At 45.1% G+C, this 23,109-nt stretch overlaps 2 protein-coding genes across 2 annotated transcripts in view; one reads left to right on the top strand and one right to left on the bottom strand.

Annotated features, from left to right (window-relative positions):
- The first annotated feature begins 11,137 nt into the window (after window positions 1–11,137).
- Window positions 11,138–15,138, top strand: ANAPC15 (anaphase promoting complex subunit 15). Its single transcript, XM_061555749.1, has 4 exons — window positions 11,138–11,397; window positions 12,931–12,990; window positions 13,455–13,589; window positions 14,494–15,138. Exons 1-4 carry the CDS (start codon window positions 11,278–11,280, stop codon window positions 14,536–14,538), a joined length of 360 nt encoding a protein of 119 aa, XP_061411733.1. The 5' UTR covers window positions 11,138–11,277; the 3' UTR covers window positions 14,539–15,138.
- A 372-nt stretch (window positions 15,139–15,510) lies between these two features.
- DNHD1 (dynein heavy chain domain 1) overlaps window positions 15,511–23,109 on the bottom strand; it is a 65,821-nt gene continuing 58,222 nt past the window's right edge. The window contains 3 exon segments of the mRNA XM_061555748.1: window positions 15,511–18,587; window positions 21,001–21,695; window positions 22,477–22,629. Of these exon segments, the coding sequence (XP_061411732.1) occupies window positions 17,913–18,587; window positions 21,001–21,695; window positions 22,477–22,629 (1,523 nt within the window). The 3' untranslated portion in view covers window positions 15,511–17,912.

Raw genomic sequence — 23,109 nt, 5'->3', positions numbered from 1 at the left:
TTTTTTCAACAAAATCACCGGTGATTGATTTAATTGAATACCCATCTCGAATAATGAATGGGGCTTGCGTGCGGTAGCCGTCATCGACGCTTCGGTGACGCGGGCGGATGACGCTCGGTAAGCCGCGGGTGTGACGCGCGCTGGAGGTGGAGGACGAGGAGGTAGAGGTGACCGTGAGAGACTGAGGTCTACGTAGATCGTATCCGCTGTTGTTGTTGAGGTGGAAGTGGTGGTGATTATTGAGGTGTAGACGGGGGGCGCTGTAGCCACGCACAGCCATAGCGAAAGGTATACTGGATGTGGTGTGTGGAAATATTTTCTTGGGTCACCGACCGGATAGTGAGATGTAGGTGATGATGGGCAACTAGGTGTATGTAATGGTTGATATCTGTGAAAAAAAGCTTCATAGCTCATCGGATTCCTCCAGTATAAATATTCTGATGTTGATGTGTAGGAAAATATAAATGGGTGGCTATTCCATCGCTGAGCAGTGGCGTATCTGGTACGCCTCGTATGGCGGAGTATGCATGGGCAGTGGTTGCTGTCATGCGATTCTTGTACTTCTATACTCTTTGGTTCTTTCGGTAAAGTCACGTAGGTATAAAATAAAATAAATTAAATAACGACGTTTCGGGCGCAACACAAGCGTCCGTCATCAGGTGGGACAACCACAGCAATAAATAATTGCTGAAGTGGGCAAAAGGGCTGCTGTAACAAGAGGCTATATAGGTAAGAGAGGGAGGAGGTGCCAGGGAGGAGAGATAGAGAGGGGGGGGGGGTGTGGACTTCTCTCCAGGATTCGCAACCATCCCCGGGTTTGACTCCTGGTCACTGGCAACTGACGTGCGACCGTGGAAGAGATGGAAGAGACCGCTACCAAGATCGCCCCAGACAAAGATGAGTACCCGACAAGACAGCGTGTCCAACGTTGGTAGTGTGGAGACAAAGGCAGCAGGAATTGGTCCTGTCTTTCCAATCTACTTGTCTAGCTTAAAAAAAAACTCAAGGGTCACTCGCTACAACTCGCCCCACATGCGCACATGTACGTATGTATATCTATCAAGGATACAATTTGAAAGCCATCTGCTGATACGTGTACATTATAGGCGATATTTCGGGAAATGGTCCTTCTTCACAGCACACAGGCCAGAGAGGTAGTAGAGTCACATTTCCGTCTCTGGCCTCTCTCGAGACTTTGACTTTTAAACAACTTTTATTGCCGCCAGCAGCAACAGCACTGGAGGCGATTTCGATATGAAATGCACAGTCACCACCAAACAAATGAAAATAAACGCTACAAATCCATGCGCTGTGGCGCTAAAAGCACCGCGTACAACACGAAAGAAAAGCCACGTGGTGGTCATCGCGCACGCCACGGTGATGAGCGAGCGCTTCAGAAGGTGAACACGAGGGTGCCGTGCACGCTGGTACAGAGAGGGGCTTTTCCGGCTTGCCAGCGTTCGAAGAAGACGTGCACATCACCGACACGTGTGTGGTACGCGTGCTCCAGCCAGAGCCGCGCCTTAAGCAGGCCTTTGAACACTGGAAGCACAGAGCAGCCGTCAGTGTCACCTTCCAGCATCTTTTTTCTCATTCTGTACATCGCCATCTTCGCCTGAGCACAGGCGAAGTTGGCGAGGTCATGGCGCTTATTAGCCAGGTAAAGCACCCCCCATATACGAAGCTGCTGTTGTAGAAGGGTACCCCCAGTTTCCTGAAGATGTCCCCCAAAAGGCAGAACATTGGTTTGAGCCGCTGGCAGTGTAAGTACTGGTAGGGCAGATCCTCCCGAGAGAGAGACAGACTCTCTGTCCCTCTGGCTTCTCGATGTGCTATAAAGAAGGGTCATTGCCCGAAACGCCGCCTATCATATACATTCTTATTTTCATTTTAAGGTCGCGGTGTTACCGACGCATGCGTTGAGTTGTCTGTTTTTGTTTATTTTGTTATTTGTGCTCGTGGACCAACTACCAACGCAGCAGCATCACCCAGTAAATCATTTGCTTGTATACATGGGTGTGGGTGGATGGGAGCGATCGGCAATCGGCGAGAGGCGGCGCGTGATTTGGGAGGGTGGGGGTAGAGCGCTCTTCTCGTGGGTTATGACCGACGTTAATTAACTGTTTTCAAATTAATTATCGTTAGAATGAAGCACTCGATGTTTTTGTTGTTCCCGACTCGCTCGCCAGGGCATTCACTCGCGGCTCCTTTGCAGTAAACAACGAAACGTAGAACAACATTTAAATCCCACACAGGGAGGGGTAGGGGGGGGCATGATGACGACTGCAGCTTGGATGATTATCCCAGCCACTAAAACCCGGGATCGCCGTGCAAATTGCGCGCGTGACACGTGAGCGAGCGGATGGGCCATAATTAAGAATCGAGTCTGGATTATAGCGGTTTTGTTTAATAAGTGCTGTTCTCTTGCAACCGGGAATGTATCTCGAAATGATCCATTAAGTAAAGCGATGCAATCACCCAATGAGTGGTAACAATGCGTTCTCTCCTGACATTGGGGTCGCGCTGCAAAGTGCCTGCTTTGCCCATATGGCAGAGACCGTATCCTCCCGATAATCCGCGCGCAGCGCACACTGAGATGCGATATGCATACGTACGTTGAACTTCTTTCACACCGCACGTAGCCAACCGTGCTAATCGGAGGTGCGGGAGGTAAGGACAACAGCCCATGCTCAGAGGGATGACGGCAGCCGAAGGCCGGTGTCCTTTGTCATCACAAAACCACCCCAAGCGTATCCGATGGCACGGTTTCTCAGAATATGACGCAGGGGATCGAGAGATGGACAGGGAGGGAGGGCAGGGGTGCTGGCCGCCAGCAGAGATCGTCTGCGAGTGGCTACAGATGCCAATCCCCAAGTTCGGCGATGGGATTAGCAATTAGTTTAGTTTACAGTCCTTTGTCAATCTATTGCCGGAGGAAGGCCATTGGGGCAGTTTGCCGTGGCTGTGAATATAACTGAGGTATAGAGAATTGTGCTAAACACTCCACAACCGTTCGCCCGTGCGTATGACAAAATAATGTTAAAAACAACAAAGGGAATCACAGTGCAAGGTCTAAGTGTGAAAGTGCACCCGGAGTGTAGTGAATGGACATTATTCAAAGGGGCTGCAGGCATTACATGCAAGTGCTGCAAAAATAACTTGACACGTTTACTCAGAGAAAACGTGTTTTTTTATGCGACACTCCGAACCTCCGACGGCGTAGCTATCGAGTGTGCAGGCGGTGCAACTGCACCAAGTGCCACGCTATGAAGAGAGCGCAAATTGGACGGGGGGCCCCACTAAAGCCTGTAGGCCAGGACTCATGCCAACCAAACTGCTTCACTGCTAAACTCACACCGCCCTTCGGGACTAGAAGCTGGCTGGTAGTGATGCTCTTACCGATAGCGTAAGAGACATCGCCGTCATAATTAATAATCATACCAAGAGCTACGGATTACTGTTTTTGTTCTCCTTCTCCCGCACCTTCGGTTAGCATGATTTGATACATACGGTGCGAAAGAAGTTCAACATACACACATTACATACAAGTATTTTGCTGTCTTTTCCTGGATTTTCTGTTTGCACATAGCCACATAGTCACTTTAAGATGTTTTCTTCTTCATGTTTTAGTTTTTTGTTAGTTGCGGTTGCACCCGATTCAAGAGCCGAATGGCTCACAGGGCTATACCAAATAAATGAAACTGAAAAACTAAAATAATAAAACTGTTCAGCTCTGGTGTCAAGTCTCTTGTGCCTTCCAGTGATAGGACCACCCCACTGCAGTAAGTTGAGCGCATTCCATCTTGGCCATGCCACAGTCGCTTCCCGCACTTGTGATCCTATTCCATGAATGCACGATACCGCCAGTAATTTACAATAGCCCTGATGGGTGCAGAGATATGCATTCTAATGGAAAAGCTGTTTTGTGGGTTTTTCCCCCAAACGGTAGATTATATTCGCAAAGACAGTGTCAATTTGTATCCCAATTGTCAGAAATTAATGATGAATTTAAAAAAAGTTACATTTCATATGAGCAGCATCGTTCATGAAAATTGCATTTCACAAATCGCTGAAAACCCACAGACAAGCTGAAAGGTAGCAGCTACAATGTGAGCCGGTGCCAACATTAGTCTAAGCTCTGGAGTCCCATATATATTAAATGCAATCTATCAGGGAGAACGCACATCCACATCTTGAGGTCGTCCCTGTAACCATCTCTAAACAAATGCATCAGCAGGCTCAGTGACCACATGCACATTACATCTTAAATACAAATAACCTATTGCCTTTCTCTGGATAGTGGGTGTGGATTTGCTATTCAGAGATAACTGAGACACGCCTGACGGTTATATTTGACCAATTCTAAAAGTAGCGATCTATAAAACTTAATATAGTACGAGCAGCATCAACATCATCAGCAGCAACACACACTCCACTGTTCAATGCAGGCCTCCTCATGAAATCGCCGTCTCTGACGGTCCTGCAATGCACCACAGGAGCAGAAGTTTCCCCCAAATATAATTGCTGAGGGTACAGTGGGTGTTGGTGGGCATGATTTTCCATATCCGCAAATGTAGCTTATATTGTGCACACACATTGAACAACACAGATGTGCTTGTATATTGAACTTATTTCGCACCGTACCACACTAATCGGGAGGTTCAGGGGAAGGACAAGAATTTAAACACAAAAAGCAGTTAGAAAGAAATGAGTTTTCAATCTCGATTTAAAAGTACGTAGCTCCAGTGGCTTCCTAATATCAAAAGGAAGAGCGTTCCAGACGGCCGCAAAAGCGCATCTGAAAGCGCGCGATTCAGTGACCGTCTTTGTTCGATGGTCAGCGAAAAGTCACTGTGAGTATGAAAAGCCGTTGCATCTCACAGAGACTCTTCCATTGGTCCGTGCCACATAACTAAGAACGATACCAACCACTGGAATCACAGAGTCTCATGGCACGCTATAAGCAGTTCTCCAATATATCATTAATGAGTGGTTGGCATGTGGGAGTAAATCGGAGTAACCAAATAAAACGCACGCGTGTGAGTGGGGCCCATGGGAGGAGACAGGACGGGCCAGCTTCTCCCATAACACCTGGCAAGCCCTAGTGCTCACCTGTCCAAATTGTGACTTTACCGAAAGAACCAAGAATATGAATCCCTGCAGTCACGAAAGCTTTAAATAAAAAAATTCAGTGTCAACCTGCTTAGCTTCTGAGATCCAGGCACATGAAGTGTGATTGAGTTGTAGGCAACCATTGAGATCTCTTTGGTGTTTTCATAACAAGTTACGTAGCCACATCACTGGGAAAACACGTGTGTCAGATATGTATGTAGCCAAATCCACTGTCTATCATTCTGCTCTCTCGCTGAAAATTACCCTTTTCCCACCAAACTCTTCTCTCCCATTTCCTGACTCCAGCGTTTCCCCGATCCTTCTTTCTCCTTTTACGTCTCTCTCTCTCCCTTCCAATTACTCACTCACTCAGAATCACCACAAAGCTGACAATATCCTCATCTGTTTGTTCCGGCTCGAATCCAATTGCGGGAAAACACACGCACTCAAGTGAACGGTTATTACACCGGCAAATGCGTCCGATGCACCGAATAAACGGATCAATAATAGCCAATGCCCTGTGTGCCCATGCGTGCAAAGTGTAGTGACATTGCAGGTTTCCCAGGCAACCTCGGAATTGCTACTGGATGTGTAGGCCCAAGATTTTACAGATTATCTTGCAGCGCTTACGCGTACGCTCTTATGGTGAACAAGTGTCTCCTGTACTCATTCTCCGGAAACATCTCTGAAATCACTCCGCACATCTGAAACACTTAACCGGGCACGGAAATTCAACGTCATACCGAAACAATATTGCTATTCCTCCATTCGGGGTCATCACTTACGCTCTCTCTCTGTCTGTGATAATGTGCTGCAAGCCAGGTGCATTATCCATAAGTGTGCTTTCCTCGTGGACAATAAAGATTGCATTTTCCTGCATCCCCACGGCAGCGTTAATCGGAGCGATAATAACTCGTTTTTCATCGTCAAGCAACTCGAGTCCAACTGAGTGCACCTGCGTGGGCCTGATGTCTCTCACAACTTTGAGTTGCTAGTGATTGCACGAGTTACTCTAGAATTGAATTTGTGCGAGTTTAAAATTAAACGTGTCTGCAACCTACAACATTTTAGATCGACAAGTTTGGTGATGCGTTTCCCGTCAGCCCAAATTCAGTTCCGACGTCGGATTCAAACCAACCCGAGATGATATTTTTTGGGCTGCTGCCAACTCGAGTTGTCTAAACAAATCTAGAAATGTGGTGAGTGGAGGTTAGGTGGATGGATGGGGGGGAAAGAACATTGTGTAAGCGATGTTTAACGTGTGAATTTGAGTTAATATTTGTAATGGTTCATTTCACTGGGTTGCGAGTCTGCATGTTGAATTTTGAGTGGCCTTTGTTTTGCTGTTCATTGTTTGACACGGGTTTTCCTTTCATCTGTGTGCATATAAAGCATCTATTTTTCAGATTAATGAATGCAAACAGTTGCCCAACACGATTATTTAATTCATTTCGTTGAAGGCGCGTTCAACAAACGGCGATACGTATTTCATACAACGCAATGTCTGAAATGCACAACAGAAGTACAATTACATACTGTACAGCGAAACGATAAAGGGCTGGGACAAAGAGTATCAATTCATCGATTCGGGCTCCTTTAAAAATTGTGGCTGTCCCTATAAGCCAGCGAGATTCGGATGATGATGCCGGTGAGAACATCGTCAAGTCCTCACGACCAACATCACACGTGGGAATAGAGGTGAGACTTTGAAAACAAAGATTTTCGTATTATCCGATTAGTCGAGTAACCGTACCAATAATCGGTAGCGTTATCAATTATAGAAATTATTCTAATAGGTCATTTCTACAGCAACTTAAAACAAACAAATCTAGATTGAAAACGTATTTTTTTAGAACTACTGTGCGAAAGAAGTTCAACATACATACATAAAACTTCTATGCACATTGCCTGGCCTGCTACTTCGTGACCTGACTCAAAAGCAAATATGAATCATCTGTGCACATATTGGGCTTAATAACTCCTTTGTATTATTCAGGGATGCAACTGCCATTGAGGTACATCGTGGTCCCTCGATCCTATCCCTGACAATATGTGAGCCATGGTGAACTCACTGACCCCCTCCTGATGTTACAGAACAAAAAACAAGACGTGATACCTTGAAGTCACAACCCAAAGAGAGGCATTAAAAATGAACCGTTTATGCATCTAACATCGCTGACACACGACACCGTATTACGTTTCACCCGCACGTATTTCATGATGCAACGTATACCCATTTTATTTTTTCACTGGAGGCTACATGATATCCCTAACAAAGAACTGTCCTCAGTTTGACCTATTAGGAGGGGACAACACACTGTCATGTTTACTTCGTGCTCAGAGGTCAAGTGGGAAATTTGCATGATCAAACAGACGTTATTGGGGTGAAATCGGAGCCACGCTGTAATCGAGGTATTAAAGTCCAGCTGATAGGTTGTAAGCATCAATTAGGGCCATGTGACCTCACGTTGTGGGTGGAATTCTCAAAAAAAAATACTCCTGCGCACATTAGATCTAGTGCCCATGATCATGGTGTTAGCTGTGGCCTGCAATCATCGCACTCAGGTCGGCTGGGCTCTTAGCGCAGTGGGCTATCCACCGCGCCTCATCTCCATCCCCCGAGTACAATAGTAATGTCATTAATTTGCTCACGAAAGCCTGACCCGAGTGTCCGAAATTATTTTTCAAGAGGATCATGGTTCGGAAGTTTGACCGATTCCTCATTGGATGATTTGTATCTGGAGTGAAATCAGAGTATCCGCAGAATGGCAACTCGTGTGAGGGATTAACTTTAAAATATATTGAAGAGACGGATCAACAACCTAACTTGTTGTTCACTGGCCACCACAGCCGTGCCTCCAAAGCACATGAGTACAGGTGTGTGTGGGACTACACGTGCAATCGAATTGGTAGTCACTTCGTCACTCATAATTAAAAGTAGAGGCACACAATACATTCTTTGGTGAGCAACGTTCCACGATTAACGGTAAATGCAGTGTCTTCTTGCATCTGATCATGTACGTGACTGCATTTCTCAGTGCGCTCGCAGAATGGGCCTGAGTACACGCACGCATTACACAGAGTACAACTCCTCTAACCGCAATGACGTGCACATAATAGGGACCTTCTCTCTGATCGTCTAATACAGAGGTCGGCAACCTGTATCTCAGGAGCCGCATGCGGCTCTTTAAGGACTGGAGTGCGGCTCTTGATATTCGAAAGAAAATGCTCTCCTTGTTATTTTGGTTGCCGAACCCTGGCCGTCATACCTGTCAACTCATACGATTTACCCGTATTCTTGTACAGGGAAATTGAGTAAAACACTTGTTTTGTGTGTTTCTCCCTTGTGATGCGACTTTTTAGGATGAACGTTGAGATGTATAAGGGCACGGGGTGATCACTAAGGTCTGAATTTGTCTGTAATATGGTAGGAACTGCGAAGGGGTTGACAGGTATGGAGCATGGAAGTCCAGTTTTACCATAGACAGAGGTCGGCAACTAGCAGCTCCGAAGCCGCATGTGGCTTGTATTCACATGCATTGTGGCTCTTGAAATATTTGTTTTACTGAATTCGAAAAAAAAAATCTCTTCTTGTTGTTTTGGTTGCTGACCCCTGGTCTAATACGTACACGAGCAGCCCCTTCTGCAATCCACTCCTGGATGATGGCCTCGTTACTCCGTGGTTATTTTTTTAACCATATTTCACCGCACTGGTTGGTGAAGGTAGGGAGGAAAGAAGTACAGCAAAATGAATGGACTTTGATGCACTGCCCTCTGCTACCCACCACGCAGCATATATCTACGACAACACCAATAACCACTGCTAATCTCAGGTGTTACATAAACTGTTGCTGTGCTCACGCCTCTACGTGCCAAAGTGTGAATTGACAAGATTTCGCCTGGGCGCCGGTGTGTTTGTGCACTTGGGTCAACACGCACACACAATGACAGCTAGCCTGTCTCAATCAATGAACCTTACTTAGAATAGAACCAAGTGACGGATGGATCAACAGAAGAAAAAGTATATTGCAAGCGCCGTCTTCACCAGCCCCCAATGACAAGCCAGACTAGTAAGGCACGGTCAATGCTCACTCCCGGTGTCGTGTGAAGATGCATTAATCCAGCAGTGTGTTGACAAATGGTCTTAAAATTATATTTATTCAGTACTTTATTTTGCAAGGGAGAATACAGAGTAAATTTGTTTGAATTTTTTTTCCGTACACCGCTCCCCACCCCCCCCCCCCGACTTACACACACACACGTGTATACCAACACACACTCAACTCTCGTGTACATTATTATTCAAAAGCCACGAACACTTCCTGAAGAGCTGCACTGTGATCGTCTTGTCACTATCAAATAAATTAGATTGACTTGAGACCGGTTTCGTTATTATTAGGACTAATCGGTGTTGTTTTTTGTTGGTTTTCAAACACAGAACTCGATGGAAAGAGATGACATTTGTATAACTCGATCTTGCGAATCTGTTGCCAAGCGGCATACAAAAGTGCCTTTAAGCTGACCCTGCCCATACTGGGACATCTGAGATACAAAAAGAGCTTCATGGTTGTTCGGATTCCTCCTGGAGTCGAAATCAAGATTCCGCCTCCTGGGAGGGTGTAACATCTCACCGCCATCGATTCAAATACACAAGAACAACTGTGGGCTGGTTTCCAACTTCAGTGTCTCATCAGCAGAGTGAGGCTAACTTGAATCAATACCGGTGAACTGTCAGATGTAATAAGGACATATTTCTTAGAGCGCTATATTTGTTCCTGCCTCAGCAGTCCGCCTGCTGTATTTTTCACCTGAAGACCATTGCTTGTGTTGCGATCGAAACGTCGTGATTTTATTTTCTTTCATTATTTTTCTATCTGCGTGACTTTATCGAAAGACCCAAAGAGTATGAATTCCAGCAGTCACAAAAGCTTTAACCCGCCAATTCATATTCTTGGTTCTTTCGGTAAAGTCACGTAGAAGGGAAATAACATATTTTATATTTCTATTACTTTATTATTTCCCTTCTACGTGACTTTATCGAAAGAACCAATAATATGAATTCCTGCGGTCACGAAAGCTTTAAATCAAGAGTCAATTTAGTTATTGTTTTGTCAAGTAAACAGAACGTGCCAATTCGTTACTAGTACAGCACACCGGTGCGAATAAATCCACAACATTGTGAAATCTAAGCCCGACGTTTCGCCAGTAAACACAACAACCAGCATCATCAGGCGAGAGCCAGATGTCGACGCAGGGGTGTAGATGTGATGACGTCACTTGTGAGCCCATTGGCCGTCGCACCTGAAAGAGTCTCCCTTTGATGCTGCTAATCCTGCACAACGCACGGGCATAATGACTTTAAACCCCTCGCCAAACCTCCTACGCATTTCACAAGTAGTACTAATCGCATATCTGCATTTCCCATAAATATGCTAAATTCCTCTTGATATGCAAATAATTTTGTCAAGGTGCTCTTCGCTCCGCCATCCCAGCATAAATAGTCGCTCCAAGCCTGGAGCGTGCCATTCAGACTCTATCTACTTGACGGACCTGTTCTACACCTGAAGATGGCTGCTTGCATTGTGGCCGAAACGTCGTGAGAATTATTTTGTTGTTTTATTTTTATTATTTTAATACTTCCCTTCTACGTGACTTTACCGAAAGAACCAAGAAGATGACGAAATCTTGTTGATTTATATTAACGCGATCTAACCCCAACAAAATAAACAAAGCTCTATTGAGGATAATAATGGATCGTGAAAGTCCGAACGACTTACGCGTTAAAGTGAACGTTGTTTGACAGCCGAAGCCGCTTGCCTATTTACAAATCGCGTTTTCTCATTTCGGGGGGAGGGGGGCGGGGTTATTTGTTTTAAACCGACGATTTTTGCGCAATCGGCTTTCCGTACGAGAGAAACGTTGTGGATTCGTCGAGACGCCCTGGGGGCAAACTTCCCCGTTGCGGCGATCCGAGTCGACCGTCGTAGCCGCCCCGGAGGCGCATTGCGTGGCCAAAAGTTCGCCCATCGACGTCCGGCGCTGTTTGAATTTCGCGTTGAGCAGCGCGCGTTGTGGAGCCGCCTTAGGGCTGGGGTTGGTTTTATTGTTTGACTTGGGGTAGGCGAATCATTGTTAGGGGTTTATTTATCGGTTATAGGTCGGGCAATGTCCACCCTGTTCCCGTCGCTGGAGCCGCGCCTGGTGGAGGCGCTGGGATTCTCCACGGACGCGCTCTGCGAGGACGAGAGCGACCTCCTCAAGCGAGAGGCGCAGCACCACGCATGGGTACCCGGGGCGGGGTGGTGGGGGGGGGGGGGTGGGGGGGGCACGGGGCATTCATGGGGCATGGGCAGATAAATCGTGGGGCATTGGTCCCGGGGCCATGGGCAAGACATTCAGGAGGCATTGACAGGGCATTCAGGAGGCATGGGTACCGGGGGTATAGGCAGGGCATTCAGGAGGCATGGGTACCGGGGGTATATGCAGAGCATTCAGGAGGCATGGGTACCGGGGGTATAGGCAGAGCATTCAGGAGGCATGGGTACCGGGGGTATAGGCAGAGCATTCAGGAGGCATGGGTACCGGGGGTATAGGCAGTGCATTCAGGAGGCATGGGTACCGGGGGTATAGGCAGATAAATCAGGGGGCATTGTTCCCGGGGCCATGGGCAAGACATTTAGGATGCATGGATACCAGGAGCATGGGTAGGGAAATCAGGGGCCACGAGCACCAGGAGCATGGGCAGAGGGCAATGGGTGACTGGGGCATGGCATTCAGGGGGCATGGGTAACTGGAGGGGGAATCGGTGGGTGGGGCAATCAGTGGCATTGGGTGTCTGGGGTGGCTTACTCAGAAAAATCATGGGAGATAGGGTATCTAGAGGGCATGGGTAACGGGGTTAGGCATAGAGATAACCAGCAGGGGGGGGGGGGGGGGGCATGGCCCTGTGTGGCAAGGAGTAGGTCCGGGTACCCCAGGACATGTCTCTAGTCATAGTCGTACAGACAGACAACCGTTTTGTCAAACACTGGATGATGACCTCTCCACGACGTGCCATTCTCGCGGGTTGATTTGGCCACATTTCATCACGCTGGTCCGTGCAGGTTGGTAAAGGCGGAGAGCATACATGTATGAAAAAATAATAGGTTTTACCCTTTATGCCAATAAAACAGGTGTTAAGATATTGAAACACCAAATATAAACATTTTGCAAGGAATTAAGTCTGCATTAATCACACGTACTCGTGGTGAACATGCAAACAAACATGATCTGATATAAAATGCATTGTTTTTTAAACTGATTGGCCTACACCAGAGAGTCTTCTCTAGGGCCTAGTCTCACCAGTTTCAGACCAGAGAACGCCAAAAGGCGAACAGTACAAAGACAATGTCACTGTCAGAGCATTTATAGCTTGGGGTGAGCAGCTACGAAATGGGACCCTTTTGCCTGTATCAAAGTATGAAAAAATAAGAATAGGTTTGACCATTTATGGAAATAAAACAGGTTTTCTGTTCGGTGTTTGAACATCTTAACACCTGTTTATTGCCAGAAAGGGTAAAACCTATTCTTATTTTTTTATACTTTGATACTGGCAAAAAGGTCCCATTTTGTCGCCTACATGTACTTTACAACAATAAATTTCACTCGCTGCCATCTGATGCCCACAGCATATGCATATGCAGACCTGGACAGTGGATACCATAAATGAAGAATGGAAGGTTACTTTGAGTGTTAGTGTCAACATTTATATCTCTCAATCTCCTATTTATTACAGAATTTTTCCACAATATTCTGAAAGGCTGGTTTTTGTGTTCGCAGCTCCGTGGCATCGCGGAATGTAACAGCAATTTGGTGCCGATTGGTAAAACAGCCTCGGAGGTACTCTACGCTGCATGTTTGCACACATCGTACTGAATTGTGTTCAAGATTTGATCAAACAAAAACATTTATATAAGTGTCCCATGTATGGGTAGTTTTATGTTTGACCAATTTCATGAATGAGTTTTTGGCTTCTGGGAAGAAACAGGGGTAATGTAAATAAAAATCCCATGCATGTGAGAGGGTAACATGCAAATCTTCACAAATAGTTTAAATAATCTTATCACTTTACATTTATTGTCCAACTCACACTCTAACACTTTATATTCCCATGCAGCCTCCTCTCTTCTTAATAACCAGGCGTAACTCTGCTTAGTTCCCGGGATCTGATGAGATTGGATGCATTCAAGGTGATTTGGCCATAAGTAGTAACGCCGAGGTGGATTTTCCCCTCGTTATACTACAGACAGCACGGGGATGGGTTTAATCTGAACAACTTTGATACCTGGCCATGTGTGCAAAAGCATTACGAGGAAGAGGAAGAAGAGGAGGAGGAGGATGAAGACAGTGAGGAAGACTCTGACGAGGAGGCGGAGATAGACGACATGGACGAAGTCAACGGCTACACAGACTCCCCAGATGATGCAGAGATCAACGAGGTGCGGAGAATGGGATGTGTTTTTGAATGTTGGATTTTCTTCATCATCACAGCATAAATATAAACAAAACCTGGCTGTACAAAGTTAATTAATTTACTGTTGCACATCAATTCAGTGTTTTTAAAAGAGCCCATTGATAATTATTTGCAAGGGAAATGTAGTTTGTCTTCTTGGTTCTTTCGGTAAAGTCACGTAGAAGGGAAATAATAAAATAATAAAAATTAAACATAATAAAATAATTCTCACGTTTCGGCCACAGCGCAAGCAGCCGTCCTCAGGTGAAGAACAGGTCTGTCAGAAAGATAGCGTCTGAATGGGCACCACCAGGCTTGGCAGCGTATATTTAAGCTGGGTTGGAGGGGGGAAGGGGTGCCTTGACAAAGGAATTTGCATATCAAGAGGAATTTAGCATATGTATGGGAAATGCAGATATGGGATTAGTCACTACTTGTGGAATTCGTAGGAGGTGGGGGGGGGGGTTTCAAAGTCATATTATGCCCGTGCATTACGCAGTATGCAGGATTAGCAGCATCAAAGGGAGGGAGTAGGGTTAGCAGTAATAGAGGGAAGGAATTTTAATAGTAAGGAGCTGCAGCAGCTAAACCACCATGTAAAAAACTAAAATATAAACTACATCAGTATCATCAATATACTAAATATACTCTCCAATAAGCTGAGCTACTAACAGTAAGTCATACATTACAATTCTATGTCGCAAAAAATATAATATGCCTCCAGTTAAACTTTTTTCTCTTACATCACACGGGTCTACCCCGTACTATATACTGCCATAGACAAACCCAACATTAAATTATATACTGCATTGCTATACACCAATGTTATGCATTACTATACACCAAAGTTACGTCACATGGCCTTTAACGTAATATTTTGTTGTCCAAAGGTCGACATGGAAGGGAATGAAGACCAGGATCAGTGGATGATATGAAAGCATCCTCCGACATATGGAGTCAGTGCATTGTGCTGCACTGCTCCGGGTCCTCTGGGTCAAATTGATAGTTTCTCAATCTCTGGTAACCTCTTACGCCACATGTCCACTTCCTAATACTACTGGCCAAGCCGTTACCTGGGGAGTAGATGTAACTTATGGGTTAGCGTGGTGATGTAAGCCTGTGTTTTTTTCCAGTGGCTTGCCATGCAACAGTGCGTGATGAGTGAAGCTCTTTATCATGTGTCGATTACTGCTACGTCTCCATGAAATTTTATCTTTGTGCAATGAGTGGACTGTGACAAGAGTAAAAGAGGTCAAGAGCTTTTTTGTTATCTCTGGAAAAAATGTCACCCTTCAGAACTGTGCAATTCACAATAGAAAAAATATGAACAAGTGTGTGAATCAGCCAAGTATTGTCCCAAAAATGTTTCTTTGCAAAAGTGAATATATTGCCCAGAGGGATTACAAGTTTTAATAACGCTGATAACAGTTCATATATTTATTTGTATTTTGTATTACAGTATGTTACACACATACGTGGTATTTTGTTGAGCCCGTTTGATATGTAAACTATAAATAAATGTTATTTTATTGCAATGTAAGAGTTTACACATTTTCTGTGCATATTACCAACACTATACCACTCAAGTGGAGACGAATTTCTCTCCAAACTGTTTACAGCACAATTATAGTAGACATTGACCAACACTTCGAGCACTGGGAAAATGGATCATCAAACACATTTGATTTTCTAAATAAAGACCATTCAGTGGCAACAATGGCACAAATTGCCTCAATGCCAAAGTGCTGGTACATGCTTTGTGCATTACCAACAATGAACTGTTAATATCTAAGTACATTAATACTGAGTGTCAGTCGTAGATTTGTATGAAGCAATGAAAAAAAGGGGTCATGAAATAATTTATGAGCACACAAAAGACAACGCCAAATGGAGAGCGGTAGTGTGGATGAATTCACACACAACGTGATTTATTTGTGTTGGTGTTCTTTTTGATTGGCCCTGATAATCACAATGAGCATTCTAAACTCCACATTCAAATGTTCCCACTACATGGCACATTGGAAAACAGCCACATGAGCAATACAAAATGGCTGTCTAATTAATTGGTGCACACAGCAAATTAACTGATTATACGTTTTAATTGGTCTGCATTGATGTAATTGAATCATTGTAGTCTATTAGTACAATAATACATTACATTTTGGTTACCGCTGCTGTTGATTTACAGGCTATTGAATGAGAGAAAAGCAATGCATTTTGGCTGAGAACAGCCCGAGAGCTGTGATTCACTAAGCGTGATCCCTGAACCACCAGTGAGTCGTCTCCGATGGCCTCCATGTGGCCCACAGGCTGTGATGCAAATGCAGGCTGGTCTAAGAATTGATGACAATATTTTACTTATATTCTTTGGGTCTTTTGGTAAAGCCACGTAGATAGAAAAAATGATCTAAAAATAATACCACAACGTTTCGATCGCAACACAAGCAATCATCTTCAGGTAAAAAAAAAGGAAAATCTGCCGAGGCAGGCTGTTTATAGAGGTTTAGAGATGGACGGGGCAGCTAATGTTAATGTGGGAGAGGTACTTAAACGGAGCTGTGGGGGGGTGGCCATTGTATTGAGAGATTAGCATGTCGACATAAGTAATTTGAAGCTCGGCGAGAGCTCGGACAGCGCAGTGGCCACATGGAGGTGGAAAAGAATGGCAAGCCGCCATTTACTAACACAGCTAACGGTGGCTGTGTTACATTGACATGCTAATCTCTCACAATACAATGGCCACCCCCTAGCTGCCCCGCCCATCTCTAAACCATTTGTAAACAGCTCTTTGATTGGTGTAGACCTCCTGCAGGTTACGGAGACCTCTCCTACATTAACAGCTGCTCTGCCCATCTCTAAAACTCTATAAACAGCCTGCCTCGGCAGATTTCCTCCTCTTTTTAAATCCTTTATATTAAGTTCGCATGCTTGCTTGCGTGCTTTCTTGCTTGCTTGCGTGCTTGCGTGCTTGCTTACGACCGTGCAAATCATTCGGTCGTTTTTTAACCCACTTCCCGTGATCCAATCGAGCTGACATTTTCCACACAGACTCGTTGTGCCAGACAATTAATGTTCGTGAAAAAAAATTCCCAAAATTTTACACTTTTTAGGCAAAAAAAAAATATTTTACATATATTCAAAAGAACTCATTCTTGGCTTTGGCTGAACGTCACAGTATAAGAGCCCAGAGCGTAACCCCTCCACAGGCCGTGGCGGAGTAGCGCAGTTGGTAGCGCCCTCGCTTCCCATGCCAAAGGTCGCGGGATCGATCCCTGCGTCCTCCACAGGCGAATATATTTTAAAATCCTTTATATTAAGTTCGCTGCCACGCATATACAGGATTTATAGTGAAAAACTTTGTTTTTACGGGTTATACTTATTTCACCTGAAGACGATTGCTTATGTTGCGATCGAAACGTCGTGATATTATTTTGATAATTTTTTTTCTATCTACGGGGCTTTACCGAAAGACCCAGAGAATATGAATTCCTGCAGTCACGAAAGCTTTAAGTCAAAATTTTACTTATTTAAGTTAGGTAAGCTACCATGATTAAACTACTCTAAGTTTTAAATGCCCCCCCCCCCCCCCCCCACTAAAAAACCTGTATAACTGTGTTAAACATATTTTTTTATGTTCCGGTGATATGAATAATTTTGTATTACTGGTATTTTAAGACAGAAGTGATTGCGTTTTGTCACCAGGGGTGAGGGGGGCTGGGTGGTCCACAGAAATGTTTGCATTGGCTGAGTGGTCCGCGGGCCAAAAACGTTTGAGAAACACAGCCTTACAGGGATAAAATAAGTCCATTTGTTCTCGGGCAATTATAGGTTGTTGACTGCTCATAGTTGGTCTTCCTTCAGAGCAACACAACAATACTAATATGAAACATTCTGAAAACTCAAGGAGCTGGTTATTGCAAATATATTTTTATATTGGAGGTTTTTTAAAGCCATCTCTGGCTTCCCAAGACATTAATCCCCAAGGCTTGCCTGACATGTAGGAATGAAAACCACCTGTTACTTTTAAATTACAGACAGCACTTAGGGGTAAAGATTACACTAATTACTCGTATTACAGCTCTCGCAATACTAGCTGGTGGGCACCTTCGTCACTCTTTTAAACAGGTTTAAATATAAATTCTGATGGCCTCGGTTTGGCTCTTAAGTCAACCTCTTCAAATAGTATTAGCCAGCCAGCCTAGCCTGAGGCAGATTGACAAGCGGTACAGCACCTGCTCTGATGGCTGCAATTTGCTGCATTAAAGCTGTAAATGCATGCAGCGCTGCACGTTCACCAAGCGCCGCGGGTTCACTCAAGGGAGCAGGTAAGATGAACCCTCCTCTGGGCGCACACTGTGGGATCGACCATCGACGGCAGCTCAACATAGGCGACGACGTGAGACCTCGCAGCGCTGCCTCGGCACGGCGAGAGCACGTGCAGAGGGCAGCCGTAGACCGGGAAGAGACGAGCCGTGGCCGCTTCCCCGCTGCAAGCAGTTCCCTTCCTCCCGAGTGAACCTGCGCTTCTGGAGGTCGTCCTCTCCATCGGCCGTTGGTTATTCTGGAACCTGCCTTCCATCCTTTGCCTGTGGCATTTGGTTGACTGTGCGCGCCTTCCCTCCGGCAGTTCACTGCTCGTGTCGGAGGCTGTGGCCGTCGTCGCGTGCAGTGTACCCGCCCAGGGGTCTTGATGGTGGCGCGATTCTCGGGTCCCATCCGACCAGACCTTAACGATCAGTGCGTCTACCTCCGCCCTTGTTTTCCACGCTGCTCCTACTGTCCAGCTGCCACCACTGCTGTTGCTTTTCGCTTGTATGAGCGTGGCGCAGCGTAGCCATACAAGGGGCATGGCACAGGGTTGTGCGGAAACGGTCTCTTGAAGCGCACCAAGTCGTGTATCCCACAGAGCGTTGTGCAGGTGCAGCCCCGTCAGGTAAACTCCTTCTGCAGGGGCAGCGTCTGGTGCAACAAACCCACTCAGAACCTGTACCGAACAGGAAAAACAAATCGCATCAATTATCAACAAAGGGACTACATCAAGTGGTGCACAAATGAAAGAAAACAAAGCGATTATTCATTATCGCTGCCTTATAGCTAAAGTAATGGCAAATGACCCTCCTGCAGAGCACAAGGGAAGGACCACATCCAGTGTTGGCCTCACAGGTAAAAGACTTAATGATAAATGTGTTGAGGTCTTTAAATTGATTATCAGGCCTATGCATTCAAGAAACATTTGTTAGAATGTAAGTGCAGTATCTAAAATAATCGTAATTTATGAAAAGTACTGGCATATTGCATTGTGACCTTGGTAGACACTTCATTATTGGCCCACAGGCCTGGCTTCTGTTCAGGAGATAAAATAAAGCAATGCTGTGGTCCATTTGTGTATAGATTGTTAACAATTGGGTTAACCACCTGTTTTGATGCACTGTGATGCAAAGTATAGGGAATGTCTAAAAAAGCAGATACGGTTTAATGGGCAACACTGGGGCAGCTTAACACTCAGATGATGCACACATCCCATAGTACAAATAATAAGTTAAAATTTTTGTACATATTAAGGATAATGCATTAAGTCAGCTGAGGTACACCACTGAGAACTTGGGTGTTTTTTATCCCAAAAAATTGTATCCTCACGTCATGAACGAAAATACAGGTACAACTGCATAGCACTTACCAGTAAATTGAATTAAAATAAACTTCAACAATAAACGTCAATAACACATCAGAGAAAGGGGAGACAGAGCTATTTTTAAATCCTTTATATTAAGTTCGCGTGCTTGCTTGCTTGCGTGCTTGCTTGCTTAGGACCGTGCAAATCTTTCGGTCGTTTTTTAACCCACTTCCCGTGATCCAAGCGAGCTGACATTTTCCACACAGACTCATTGTGCCAGACAATTATTGTTCGTGAAAAAAAATTCCCAAAATTTTACACTTTTTAGGCAAAAAAAATTTATTTTACATATATTCAAATAGAACGCATTCATGGCTTTGGCTGAACGTCAGAGTGTAAGAGCCCAGAGCGTAACCCCTCCACAGGCCGTGGCGGAGTAGCGCAGTTGGTAGCGCCCTCGCTTCCCATGCCAAAGGTCGCGGGATCGATCCCCGCGTCCTCCACAGGCGAATATATTTTTAAATCCTTTATATTAAGTTCGCTTGCTTGCTTAGGACCGTGCAAATCTTTCGCTCGTTTTTTAACCCACTTCCCGTGATCCAATCGAGCTGACATTTTCCACACAGACTCGTTGTGTGTGACAATTAATTTTCGTGAAAAAAAATCCAAAATTTTACACTGTTTAGGGAAAACAAATTAAATATTTAATTACCAATTGCTTAATGGTGGCAGACAATCATCTGACCCATAGGTGGCAGCCATCTCAAGCCAGAGGACGAGAGGACTCTAGCCGCCACGCATATAAAGGATTTAGAGTGAAAAACTTTGTTTTTACGGGTTAATTTTTTGTTATTTGCGTTTGTGCACGACCAACAATACAGCATCAAAAAAAATCGTACATTATCATTCATTTGGCAAAAAACAAGTTCACTGTTTCGAATCAACGTACAAATAACCGCGGTCATGTGAAAGCTTTTAGCGTGACATCATACGCGTGCAATTTACAACGAATGATTTCTTAGTTGACCACTTTTATTTCAAAGACGCACGTCACGGTAAATCACAAGCCAACGCACAATCACCAAGATCCACTCTGCAACCGCTATGAACGAGTTCTCCAAGACATCTCGGTCTTTTAAAAAAAATAACTAAGTGAGCTTATGTGAAACCGGTCAAAGCGCTGCTTTGTTGTGTTTAGTTTGTTGTCCTTCCCCTGCACCTCATGAGCACGGTTGATTACATATGGTGCGAAAGAAATTCTAAATACAGTTCTACATACAATAAAAATTGAAGATACCTTTTTTGGATGTGGTATGGAAACGGGTCCACTTTCCGAAACATAGTTTTCAGTTTATGAGCAGATTTAATCAGTGACAACCACATTTCATCGCTGTTTGTCTAATCTTTTCAGCTAAGTTAAATAAAAGAATGACATGAGATCATTTGCATGCATGTCTGAAGTGACTGAACAAATCAATCAAAATCGTCAGATTTTGGAACTTCCACAGGGTTGAGCCTGGACGGTGCGAGGATAGGGGAGCCTCATGCACAGCAGGTGTTACACAATGTAGGGCTAAATTGTGGACAGCAGAGTGACAGTGCAGCACAATCCATTATTATACTCAACTTCTATGCTCCCATATCTATGCTCCTCGGCTTCAACAACCCACACTGACCAGCATGGTAAATAATGCTCAAAACAACCTCGATAACCTGCTCCATGTTGGGAGGTCCTCATTAAGTAGTGGACTACAACTATTACTACTACTGTATTTAGTCTCACCTGTGCATGAAGCACGCATCGATGCGGAAGTGTTTTCTCCTTGTACACAGCAATTCTCATCAAGGAGATCAGGAACGTCTCCGGTCTGGAGAGCGCGGCAAGGTTGTACGAGACCACGTGGTCCGTGGCTGTGTACGCGCTCAGCAATTCCGACTGCCGGCTGAGCAGCCGCACCACAGGCTCTGTTTCCGGCTCGCGACAACCACCCAGGGCCCAGGATGGAGCCGCCTCATCCTCCTCATTGTCTTCTTCCACAAGCGGACACACTGACCGTTTCCATCCATCTTCTGACCGCAGTGACCACGCTCCTTCGAACGGCGCCATCGCGTGCAAACGAAAATCTTTGAGCTCCGATCGGAAGAATGACTTCAACGAAGGCCGAGTTCCCTCCACAGAGGAACCAAGGCCTGTGTGCGTTTCGTCCTCGGTTTGCCCAGGTTCTTCGGCCATGCACGCGTAGCCTCCTAAATACTCTGAGTGGCTGTCCACGGCCAGTCTCGGTAGCCACCGACGTTTCGGCCCCGGGTGGGAGGCTGGCATGGGCCAGTTGTCAGAAGTGCACATGCGGAGTTGTTCCGCTGCTTGGTGGCTGCGGTGCCTGGCATCCTTCTCTTTTGCGCCGTCACACAGTCCGAAATTGGACGGCTCTGGCTCAGTAAAGAAGCCCAGCTCAGAGGGAGAGAACGACGATGATCCTGGGAGTGACGGAGAAAGAAAAATAACAATTGTTAACTGTAGTACACCATAAAATCAATGCCTGTCCACTGACTTGATCCACGCTGTCACTTAAGACAAATTTAAGCCAATTCAGTGTAATTTTTTTATCTGGAACGAGTTAATATATTTGATATCACCAACACAATAAATGTTTAGCTTTATGTCTGGTAGTTCACGTTAATTTTATTATTGTACATTGATCAGGATTGTTCACCAGATGAGGGCATTGTGTATTTTGCTGTGCTTCAATTAGCAAATTGGTCCTTCATCTAAACACGACAATTCTCCATAATAGAGGTTTTTAGGTTAGATCGCGTAAATATGTGTCGTTTAAACCCGTCACCACCCGACACAGCCAAGAACATGGCAATTCGTCACTAGTACAGCACACCGGTGTGTTGGAGAGCCAAGCCACGTCATTTACAAACTAAGTACGACGTTTCGCCAGTAATTACAACTAGCTTCAGAAAAAAATTCTCCTATAGTAAATGGAGGGTGTTCTCTGGGCAAAAAACTAATAAAAGAAAACATTTTATCTGGATGATGATAATGGTGAAGACTGATGAAAACAATAATAATAATGACATCCATTGACTGATGCCCTCTCGCCAGGTGAGGGCTTGATATTCATTATCCTTATGTGCAGACCTAGGATCCTATAATTAGACTTTGTCTTGTAATCTCGTTGTGGAATATATTCAAATTTGGAAAACGTGACATATATACGAGTTTGACATGGGTGTCTCTGTCAAGAGCTACCTGCTGCGGCCGTGAGTGCACGGACGAACGCGTACACCCCACCGGCATGCAAGGCACCGCCCGGTCTGTGGCTTGGCAGGCAGTGCTTTACGATGCTCTCAACCACCTCCAAGTCCTGCCGGCGTGTGATGTACCCTCCATACACGACCGAGCCTGGGCACAGCAAGATATGAATGAACAGACAACAAAGATCCCCCGTATAGATTTAACAGGCTTTTTGGGCAACTACTGTAAGTGAGCACCAATCATAATCAAAATCTTTATGAAGGCCGACACAGTAGAAGAAGGAGTGGTGCGGTGACCACGTTTGTCTCCCCAGTGCTTATGTTTCTACACTGCACCAGGTACCAATTTGAGGATCTGGGGAGGTCCAGGCCTGGTTCAGATATTCGCCACTGATGATGGCCAAATTCATAGCACAGTGAGTCAACTACTACACTGCCACTCCCTACATAGACACAAATACAGTAACCAATCGCCATCCTGTGCCACTGAACTCTCTTTCAAGATCTCCCTTCATACCTCTCCACCATATTTACTCTACTCACGACAACAAATCGCCGCGTTCTACGGGGAACATCATAGCCAGTTATGATTTAAACTGGTTGATAACATCCTTCCGAATGATTGCTC

The sequence above is a fragment of the Lethenteron reissneri genome, chromosome 21, assembly GCF_015708825.2.
Source record: "Lethenteron reissneri isolate LAM-NWPU_2019-01 chromosome 21, ASM1570882v1, whole genome shotgun sequence".
In the NCBI taxonomy this organism is placed as follows: Eukaryota; Metazoa; Chordata; class Hyperoartia; order Petromyzontiformes; family Petromyzontidae; genus Lethenteron; species Lethenteron reissneri.
The sequence above is the reverse complement of the archived record's forward strand: the minus strand, read 5'-3'. Positions and strand labels throughout refer to the sequence as shown.